This window comes from Bradysia coprophila (genome assembly GCF_014529535.1).
Source record: "Bradysia coprophila strain Holo2 chromosome X unlocalized genomic scaffold, BU_Bcop_v1 contig_35, whole genome shotgun sequence".
NCBI lineage: Eukaryota > Metazoa > Arthropoda > Insecta > Diptera > Sciaridae > Bradysia > Bradysia coprophila.
The window spans coordinates 1836283-1847913 of NW_023503325.1; the positions used below are offsets into that span (position 1 = coordinate 1836283).

The 11631-nt window shown below is 37.1% G+C and overlaps 1 protein-coding gene across 1 annotated transcript; it reads right to left on the reverse strand.

Annotated features, from left to right (window-relative positions):
- Positions 1-3056: 3056 nt before the first annotated feature.
- On the reverse strand, positions 3057-6485 carry LOC119069434 (UPF0415 protein C7orf25 homolog). The gene is made up of 6 exons (XM_037173491.1): positions 6160-6485; positions 5915-6104; positions 5696-5832; positions 4149-4458; positions 3818-4086; positions 3057-3202 (listed from the first exon to the last, which is right to left on the reverse strand). The coding sequence occupies exons 1-6, from the start codon at positions 6322-6324 to the stop codon at positions 3119-3121; spliced, it is 1155 nt and encodes a 384-aa protein (XP_037029386.1). The 5' UTR covers positions 6325-6485; the 3' UTR covers positions 3057-3118.
- Between the last annotated feature and the right edge of the window lie 5146 nt (positions 6486-11631).

The window sequence follows — 11631 nt, forward strand, 5'->3', positions numbered from 1 at the left end:
TCGTTAGTTGGTGGTGGGTTTCTAATATGTTAATCCATGAGTGTTGGGCAACCATTGTGATCCCCTTTGCAAAAACGTTCGGGTTAAGAACGCAACGACTTGAATCTACATGGCATTCTTCAATCAATGATTCGAAACTTAGAACGAGATATTGTCAACAAAATCCTATATAATTCTATCAACTTTACCTTTATTAATTGTAATCCAGTAGGACGTCCTCTCTTTCTGTTACACAGCGGTCTCTATTGGAATTTCACGGAATGACGGATTCCAATCCGAACTACTAATAGAACGACATCTTTACACCTAGACCGTTTATTAGTAAGTTACTTAAACCACGAACAAACTTACGTAATTTAAACCTAAACGAGAACCTACTATGTGAATATCAATTCAACAGGCTACTACTACTTATTGTGCTTAGCCAGTGATTCAATGTAAGAGTTGCATTAATTGCATTAGTCCAACACTCCCACTCAATTCATACAACTCATACCACTGCATCTCCATCAAACCTGGCTTATTGCAAAATACAACTATCGACTTGAACATTGCTCGTGCTCGATCGAGTCGTCGATCATTTACTATCGACCATTGTGTCCTTTGAGTATCAATCGACCGCATTGACCGACGCTTGTGGAAAAATTTGACTTCTGTACGATAAATACCAATCGGCGATTACTACTGTCTTTGCAGTTGTCTACACAGAACATTGGAACAACACTTCAATTGCATTGTTTTGTACCAATCTCTCAATTTGCTCACGCAAAGAGAATGCATGTCGTATGAAGACGCCGACAATGCCATCAGCAATTTGTTAACGAACCCTGAATACCGTCAAATCAATACTGACACGGGTCAAAACAGGATTGTACATATCGAAATGGAGTTGGAAAGATCAAGCAGACTCGGTACGCCGACCTTTCTTTTCCGGAAAGGACCGAGCACAGCCCATGTTCTTTGTGCTGCCGAACAGCAAACTGGAATCGTTCGTCTATTACAAAATATCAGTTTTTGTCCAACAGCGATCGATATCCGGTAACAATTGAAAGCGCTACAAGTACGACATTCCGAGAGCTCAATAAAGTCATCTATGTGGCGGATGCGGCTAACAATATCAACCGCCATACTTGGAGTCTCCATCAGCGCTGCCATAGCACCAACGAGCACCACAACTTTCCGTAGAACACATAACAGTTACTATACAGCGAGAGTTATTGACACCCTTTCCAGTGAAAACTGGCGCTGTCTATTAACCTGTCACATACGGATCTGTTATCGATAACGACGACAAAAATAATGACAAGCTCTGGGTAATATGGTCCTTTATAAGGTCAAACGCATGTTAAAAAAATTGAAGTACAAGATTTGAAATCAACAGATTAAAAATACTTTGATCTATGGAAGTAATAGACCCGATAATAATACTGTCTGTCACAGGTTGATTGTAACAGTTCAATGTGATTCCAATCCGAACTACTAATAAAACGACATGTTTACACTTAGACCGTTTATTAGTAAGTGACTTAAACCACGAACAAACTTTCGTATTTAAACCTAAATCAGAACATACTATGTAAATTTCAATTCACAGGCTACTACTACTTATTGTGCTTAGCCAGTGATTCAATGTAAGAGTTGTATTGATTGCATAAATCTAACAGGTTCCAATCTAGCGCAGCCTTCGCTATGTCGTCGTTGGGTCTACGTAGTGTGTGTCCGATCCAGTTCCATTTTATTCTCCTAATCATCGTTGCCATATCTTCAACTTCGGCGATATTCCACAAACGTTCGAGATAACGTTCAACCAAATTATTCTCAAAATGCGTCTTAAACATTTGTTCACGAAAACTTGGATCTGCGATTCTATTGAACCCGTCACCTTTCACTTTTCGCAACCATATGGCAATTTGTCGTGAAAATGCGTATCTTCCTTCAGGTTCCTTGAAATTTGTGATGATCCCCAAATGTTATTTACCGCTCCAAATGACTGTCGCGCTTTTTGAATTCGGTATCGAACATCTGCATCGGCGCCACCATCTTTTGATATTGTGCTTCCCTTTCCCAGCTATTTGAAGCTATCAACTTCCGTTATTTGCGTGCGATCGATTGAAAGGAAGTAGTCGGCACTATTTTTTTGAATAAATCCCAGGATAGATTTTGGTGCCAAGACTCCAAGATCGGCCTCAGATATATTCTTTTCGTTATGTGTGGCGAGGGGTCACGCACTTCTTCAAATTTAATCCATTTAATACATTTAATCCAAGAAATACATGGGATTAAATGGATTTAAATCCATTTAATCCTTAGTGCGTCTCCCCTCGATGTGTGGCCGGTTCGGTCTGACAGAAACATGAAATATAACGTTTTTAATTCTTCAGGTATTTTCTCAGGAAAAGTAGTACATGGATTGGGTTGAGTGCTCCTGGGGCTGATGTCATTTTTAATAAAATTAATAAATTAATAAAATGGCTTCGGCCGGAGGTACTTTTAATAATCGTAATACGAGATATCTAGTTACTACACTGTAATAGTATGTTCGAATTTTCTCCCAAGATACACTGAATGTTCTGAATGATCCACTACTACCTGCGTCTGTATTCTGCCTGCGTTGAGGCCAATAAACAATAAACTCATTTGGTGGATTTTTGTCGACTGTAATTTCTAATAACCAATAACTGGAACTAGTCCTGACGCAGTAGACTATGTCCTTGTTTGAGCATTTTTATTTTGACGAGTGGAACGTTTGCAGTGCATGTCTAAGGCAAAGCTATAATAGTGGAACTTTGTCAAAACAAAAATGTCCAAACGTTCCAAAATAACCGAGAATGACAATTACCGTTAATGTCATCAGGTATTTAATCCGGCTAAAAATTGTCGAAAGTATCAGTTTCTTCCTCCACATCTTAGCGAATTAAAGACTTCACTCGCTGGGACTGAACTGTCCTGACACCCTTTCATTATCTGCGTAGATTACAGAAGCTCCACTGTTGCCAATTTTACCCAGACTGGCCTCACTAAGATCCGATAAGGGTCAAACTTCAATTTTGTTTCCTTTTTTATGTTTTAATTTTGCCTAAATTGCATGATATCACATTTTCCAATTGGGAATTCACTTCTAATCCGTCGTCGGTGTTGCTTTGATTTCCTTTTGCTCAGAAAGTGCTCGGGCCGAATGTAGAAATGCAGGAATATCGATGCCCTGAAAATAAGGTGATTGAATAAATTGTTTGAGGTGATGATGACGGCGGAGGTGACGCTGGTGTCAATTATAATAATTTGCTGTAGGAGATGTTGGTAAAATAATGGAAATAAATCGGATGAAGAGAATACTTTTAAGAACGGACACTCGTTATATGTGAAGAAAACCGAGAATCCACAACAATAACCGCAAGTGAATGTGGATGTCTGATGAATGGAAAAAGTTGACATTTGTCGGTAGTATATGTATGGATGCAGAGAAACTATTTTTACTAATTTAGTTCTGTGCTGCAACTGTGGCGTTTCATTAGGCAATACGAGGATTTCAGTTCATTCATGAGAAGGGGACTTGTAAGTGTTATCAGCAACTTTAAAGTGAAAATAGTTGAAAAAGTTGGAAAATTGGGCAAATAGTTCCTCACTGTTATACTCAAAATATACGATTATTGGCCCCTCTGCCAGACTACCAGACTGCATATGAATTTTACTTCCCATGCTTAGCACAACAGACTAAGATTCTCAATATGCATCGGACAGCACGACATGTAATGATTTCGATAGTGGCAAAAATGCTTTAGTCGATGAACAACGTCATGATGAATGGAACGACACTCACCTGCATCTTAGCCGATCGAATGAACGATTTATTCGCTGTTACTGTTAACGCTTTGTGCGCTATTCCGAACGAAAACACCAGCAGACTGCGCGGCTTCACCTGTCCACTGATATTCAATTTTGCTAGTTCAGCGGGTATAGGCACATCCGGTAACACTGTTATCCGTTTGACGAATTGTTCTGCACGAATTTTTTCCTGCGGTCCGCCCACCGTAGCACAAATTTCGTTATAGCTTTTCGATGCAGTTTCACAGCAAATCAGTTCTTTACCTGGATAAAATGAATGGACTATGTGACTTGATCGATACGGAGCGCGAATCATTCGTTTTTACCCTCAAAAATTTTGTCTAGCATCGACTTCACCGGAAGACTTCTTTCCAGTGCTGACTGTTGCGCTAAAATTCTATCGGCAAATTCGAAATTTGATCCATTGGTTAATGCACTAACGTATGCCAACATTGTTGTCACATCTAAATTCAGCTTATCGATTTTATTGATGTTCTCCAAATTACTAATTTCATCATCCTGCTCATCAATTGCATTCTTATTCGTAGGCAATGGCAGTTGCGATATCGTTACGCCAATATCTTCCAATTCAGCAGCCAAATCATCGTCAATTTTGTGAGCGAATTCGAAGATTACCTGGAAGAAATGGTTTGTGTTTGAGAGAGGAAGTCTTGGTCGAAGGGTTCTTTTACGAAAAGACACTGAGACAGTGTATCAATGACGGACATATCAACAGCTCATGATAACTTCATAATGAAACTAACTCAATTGAATGGGTGGTACATGAACAAACAAAACAAAGAATAAGATACAGATTCACATTTCCTATATATCTGGGTGGGTAGTCTCGATAGGCTCAAAGTGGCCATCTATTGGTATAACTGTTAGAGTCAATGATTCAGGCCAGCGACGGGGTTTTTTACGTTACGATTCAGCAACGAACTAAATGCAACAGTAGAAGTCACCCACAGCGCGAGGCTATTTCATTCAATGAATTCAATGAATTTTATTCTCAATCTTGTACTTTGTGGACGTGTTTAAGTCAGTAGAACTTAGTATCTCTCCATAGACGATATCATTTGGAATCTATCAATCAACCCTGCTAACAGGTTATGGGCAAACCAGCAAACGTTTGGGAAATTCGGGGAAATTCACCAGCAGTAGTCAGTTAGAACTACTTGAAACGGTGAAATTCAGAGAAATTTGAAGAAGTTTAAAGAAATTCGATTGATTCGAACACGATAACAATCAACAAATTAAATAACTCAATATACCAAAATTGGAAACACAAAAGGAAGTGGAAAACGAACAAAGCAACTTTATTGCTGCCGGTATCGACGAGGACGACCGTTATGGATTCTTGTTCTATTCAATGATACTATATGGGAATGCAATTTGAGGGGTAGCGTTAGGGTAAGATATCATTTAGAATCTATCATTCACCACTGCTAATAATAACTAATTACAAAATTTGCACAGCATGATTCCTAACGTACACGGTATTCCAAAAATCGTAGATTTTAAACTTCAATGAGTCTACACCAGTTTCCCTTGAACCCATGGCACCAATTTCATTTACCTTTGCTATCATAATTCCAAACCCTACCGATTGCTACCTAAATCAGTTCTCTCTCTCTCTGTTGCCTTGGGTGCCATGGGATCCGTGGAACCAGATGGTAAAAATTTAAAAAAGTAAGGAACCTTGTTCAGAGCGTTAAATTAATTTGGGTATGCCTACGACCCTCTAACCCATTACTAGGAACACATTACCATTTTGTGGGTTTTGGTTGTATTACTTCAACTTACACCTCATATCCGTGTAATCGCAGCAAAAAATGCGTTGCACCGAGTCATGAAAATTTTACTCACTTACTTTCGGAGGTCGAAAGAAACACTGATTCTCTTGTGCGGCCTGAACAAATTCGGCAGCCTGATCCAATATTGTTTTGGTTCCGAAACCCGATCGTCCCTGTGCCGTGTCACTCAACGATTTCGGATTACGAGCAATCACTGCAAGTAGACAAATTCAATGATTGCAATGGAGGGGGTTAATGAACGCATCGAGATATTTATGAAAACTTGAAAAGTGTACCTTTCACCCAGGTCGAGCCATTATCGCAGATAATGTCGACTCGGAGTGGAAATTCCCGGTCCACGATGTGTATGGGATAGTCGAGGTTCTTGATATTTCGACACGAATACAATGTGTTGATTAAACACTCGTAATTCGGTAAATTGCTGCAGAGAACGTTGTTGTGCTGGATTTTTCCCGAGCATTTGGCCTGCAGGTTAAAATTTAGTTAACCACTTTGAATGCACCGTGTTGGTCATGCAAACCTTTTCCAAATATTTGATTTCGCGACTGATTTTCTTCTGGATTTTAATTGCTCCATCGATGTGTATGAATGGTTGGAAGCGCTTTTGGAGTTGATTCCCCATTTGGATTTTATCGTCAACCATTTTACTTAAATCAATTTCTTCGACACTCGATAACTCATTCATTTTAAATGCATTCGATCGGCTTAGTTCCGTTGCCGTGCTTTATTTTCAGATTTAATTTTCAAAACACAATTTCAAATGTAGAACACAAGTTCGCGTAGGAAAACAACAAAAAGTCTAAAAAAGCGCCTGTAAAATCTGTCAATAACAGTCATATCACTCCCAGCAAGAAAAACCCAGTCGAATAATTTGTGGCGCGCTATTGGTCTTCGTAATTTAAATTATTTCGCAAACATACGTCTTGCATCGTAGTCGCTCTGCGACCTGTCTTTTGTTGTCTTGCGGCCAGAAAACGACTCATTATCGTGAAACAAAAAACAGTTTTTCGAATTTTATGGACGCAAGACAACAAAATACCCAAAGGGGTAAACGATTCGTGTAATTGACCACAGACCTTCAAAGGAATTGCCGGAGTATCCGGGGTAAATAGTAATTGATGGGAAATCGAGAAATTTATGAAATTACAAATAATTGACCGGAATTTCCTTTTTGTTTGAATTTTAAAATCTCCCGCGCAATAATTAACAGTGTGCTGGGTTGATCTGTTCTATTTTAGAAAGAGCCAACGTTCTTTTATGTTAAAAAAATGCACCCTCAAGATCAAATAGTACTCTTGTGATAAGACAATTATTGTCATTTCACCAATAAAGAGCTAATTTCGAAGACATTGATTATGTGTCTAATAAAATGAGTCACAAATGCCGGAAGCTGCAACATAGCAGTTCCAAATTTTAGTTTGGCATGACGATTCTTTTTTCAAAATGCTTTCACGATGATCTGTTCATTTCCATACACCTAAACGTATTCATCATTTTAGCCAGTTGGTTCTCCCTCGAAAATACCGAAATGTACTATTGTTTGTTCTAACGAACTGAAGAAAAGATAATAGAGGTCCCGCGTTCAAGTAAGGGCGCGTAATTGAGACATATCTCAATTCGCATGACATATACTATTGTCAGTCTAATCCACTTCTTTAAAATTTAAAAGGAATTTACAAATGGCTAAATTGTTGACTACATTTCGGGGCAAAATTATTATTATTTTGATGATAATTTTGGACTCTTATTCTTTTTATAAAAAGTACGACCATCGTTTGGTGTTAAAATGTGTTAGTTTTCTGTAAAAATTTAAATATTTGTGCTAACCTAACTCAGAGAAAACTCAATACCAATAAACGATGGTCGTACTTTTCCAAAAAGAATGCGAGTCCATAAAGATCATCAACATAATTATAATTTTGCCCCGAAATGTGGGCAACAATTTAGCCATATGAAGATTCCTTTTAAGCTACTGGACGGCCTAAATTTGCTTACATAGAACACATTTTTTGAACGGTCCCGCAGTGGAAATAAAAAACTAAATTTATGAGAAAAATTGTGACTACAGCGTTCTGTTCTGGTGACTGTTTGTAGTGCGTTGACGTGCTCCAATCCTCCAATCTGATCTCCAATCCAAGCTGATAAATTTAACTCTATTGGCACTTTACATGCAAGCTAACACTAGCACAATACTTCAAAAATATATGCAAAAATGAGATTAATAACTTGTGACCAGAAGACCAGAAGGAAACCCAGAAAAACTTGACAAATCCTTCAATTTACTCAAATTCTGAGAGCATGGTATACCATGTAAAGTGGTGAAATTTTAAGAACTTGCATAATATAACAGTCCCAAATATCCAGAAGGCAATAAAACCTCAGAATTCGTTCAAAATACTTACGTTCTAGAGCTGGGAACATTATGTGCATGTGCAGTGACATAATTTTAGGAACTGACTCACTACCACCTCAACAGTTCAATAAATCCTGAATAGAATGCAAAAAAAAAACTAAGAGATCCTTCAAAATCCTTAAATTCTAGAATGTTTCCGTGTAAATATGAAACTCGGTTACGTCTTAAGTTACTAAAATTAACAGAAAACCCACCTATAAGTTGATTTTCAATAAATACGTGTAATTATTTATTTTAAATTAATAATAATTTCGATGTATTTTTACATGAAGAACATGTGGCGACTTCACTGTTACGGACATATCTCCGGAACGAGCTGCCCGATTTCAAAACAAAAAAAAAAAAAACAAAAATGTAGCTCTTTAAATTCTATATAAAACATCCGAAAAAGGTTGTTGCGAATTTACAGTATTTCTATCGGTTTCATGGATTTTCCTTTAAGAATTTTTTTTTCGACTTTGACCAATGGCGAAAAATAAATTCCACAAAAAAATTAGATTTTTCTCTATAACTTATCCTTTGGAAGTGGATTGATATCTCTTATCGCTTAGAGAAGAAATCATAGAAAAAACGTGATATAACGGCCGCTCACAGGAGAACTATAGGATTGTTCGAAATAGCTGTAAACACGAACTTTGACAACCCGAACCACGATGATTTGATCCATAGCAACATCGCCTACGTGATGTTTCATACAAATATGGCAACGTCGCCTACGAGATTTACACACAAATATTTTTGAGGTTATGGTTCTATGGATCAAATTTGACAATTCATACAGCCTTGGAACAAACCTATTGAGCTGCCGTCTTGGCCTCACATCAATTTCGAATCAGGAGTAGATACGGAACAACATACAACGATTTTGTAAGATGCACGATTTTGTAAGATGCACGATTTTGTAAGATGCACGATTTTTTGACTATGCAGGTCCACTAAAAGTTAATTTTGACAAGATTAGCTGAGCAACAAAAGTTCAATGAAAGTTTACTCTATAGGTATGGTCTAATGTCAAAATGTGTATGGAGCGGAGGAAATAGCGATTTCATATAAAGAAACTCACCTTTCAATGATAGGTTTGTTCCAAGGCCATATGAATTGTCAAATTTCATCCATAGAACCATAACTTCAATAATATCTCTGTGTAAATCGCGTTGGCGACGTTGCTCGATTTGTATGAAATATCACGTAAGCGACATTGCTGTGGATGAAATTGTCGTTGTTCGGGTTGTCAAAGTTCGTGTTCAGCACCAAACGATGCTTTTACTTTTTCCAAAAAGGATGCGAGGGCAATATTATCGTCAAAAATGTAACATTTTTGTGCCCAAATGTAGGCTACAAATTTGCCATGTGAAGATTGCTCTTAAGGGGTTTGCAAATGGTCACACCAAAATGGGCTATTTTTCGTTTCGCAACATAATTCAAAGTTTTGGAAACAAAAAATGGCCTATTTTGGCGTGACAATGAACTATAAAGCGTTTAAAATTGCCAAATGGCCGCAAACAGTAGCATGTATAGACTACATTAGTCCATACCTATAGAGTATACTTTCATTGAATGTTTGTGATTTTCATTCAGAGGTAAGTTTGTTTTTATGAAACTGCCATTTCCTCCAGTTTGTATGGACAGGGGACACAACATACCTAGTTTGTACTTTCATTGCAAAAGTTAAAGTCATTGAATGAAATAGAATTATTGTACGCGTTCCAACTGTTATTTCAATGATAGAAAAGTGATGCCCTCTACAGTGCACCTTAAGTGCCAAAATTGTAAAATTCGGTTAAATTTATTGTATGCTTCGAGATCGAGCCGCATTGCCGCACAACGATATAAACGAAAATTATTTCAACGCTCAAATTCAGACTTTCTTTAACCAATGTCTGGTGTGTCCCTACTAATGCGGTGTACGCTCTTAATGCAACGAAACATTCTTGACTGGTCCCCTGTTCTTAACTTAGTATACGCTTAGTTCACTCAATACGGTTCATAGACTTGAAGCACAAGATAAAACAATTCTTTATGAAAAATATAATTCAATACAAGCTCTTTTGGCTCTTATTTATAGTAATATACTTTCTAAACCTATGCACAAAAGAGAAATGTTATAATATTTAAATATGAACATGACTTCATAGAGTAATTGGGAAGTTTAAGAAAATGGGATAGGATGTATGTGGTTTTATATACATTATGGCTGTACTTTAGCTAAATTTTAGATTATATTATGATGATGTGTGTGGTGATGTAAAGTTTTCTGAATGTTAAACTGTAATTTTCCGGAGCATTACCTAAAATGTGCTTCTGGGCCTGTGGTATAGTTTCAAGTTAAGTTATAACTGCACAAAAGTTAATTCAGATTATGATGAAGATTATAGAAGCGTTAATAAATTGCATAAATTTTCATAAAAATATGCCAGGGAGTGAATATGTTCGGAAGTCATTGTGTCATATGGTAGTAATAATTCAATTTTCGTGTTCATACCTTTCCACAATAAAATATTAATAGCAGCGCCATCTTTTCAAAGATGAAGCGATTCACTTCCATGTCGTCGGACGGTGCACCACATTAGAGATCTATTTGGACCACCAATCGTTGTTTTTATGGTCTGAAAAAGTTTTTAGATCCCAGACCTCGCACTCAAAAATGGCGTGCCTTATTAAGGAAATAAGGAGGTTTTTTAAAAAAATAAGGAGAAAATAAGGAATTTTTCGGTTGAAATTAAGGAGAAAATAAGGAGCTTGGAAGTAAATTTTTGGGTAAAAATCTTGATGATTTTTTATACGCACACCCCCTGCACGCTTTTTTAGGCTCATAATCAAAAATTACGAAGTTTTTCAAAAATTCCCATACCCATATTCAACGATTTTACACTAATTTAATCCACTTAAATCCACTTAAACGCAATGGGCCACGTTCAGAAACGAAACGTTCATGACATCTGGGTAAACTTTCACGACCAAAGTACATCGTGAGAAATCTAACCTCAAAGTTAAACTTGACAGCGTTAACTCAACGAAACGAATGTTCACTCAGTGAAGAATTTTTCGTTCCTGAACGCGGCCTATGAATTACCATGGTTTAATAGTAAAAGTTAATTTGAAATTATTAACCTTAGCTTACCGCTACTTTCTTATACCATGTCAATTGTTTATTTTGTGGACTGTGAATATTTACGTGTAAATATTAATACAAATAATCCACACAACCCACAAAATAAGACTATGGCTCTTTACAACATTCCATTGGTTGTAGGTCGTGTTTTGAACCTCAGGATAAAACTGTACATTTCTCAATATGCTACATTCCTTAATTTTCTTTTAGGTGAAGTAGAGATTTGAGGTCAGAATTATATCAAATTTGTAAACAACACAATAATTTGATCAAATGAATTTAAGTTTATGTAGGTCTTGTTTTTTTGTGTGATCTACCACCAAATAGTTTGTTGGGAAAGTTTCCCTCTTAGTACATCAGTGAAATAATAAAATAATGATTCTTCCCATAGATGACTTGGAACAGGTAGATTCCATTGACCTTTTCAAGCCTCCAACAGGTCGCACACAAGTGGCGTCCACCAAAAT

Excerpts from the sequence above, each read along its gene's own strand:
- LOC119069434 (XM_037173491.1), bottom strand. The coding sequence starts at position 6,324 with ATGAATGAGTTATCGAGTGTCGAAGAAATTGATTTAAGTAAAATGGTT. Across the intron at positions 5,833-5,914 it reads TGGCTCGACCTGGGTGAAAG|TGATTGCTCGTAATCCGAAA; the intron begins GTACACTTTTCA and ends GTCTACTTGCAG. Across the intron at positions 3,203-3,817 it reads TTCGATCGGCTAAGATGCAG|GGCATCGATATTCCTGCATT; the intron begins GTGAGTGTCGTT and ends CCTTATTTTCAG.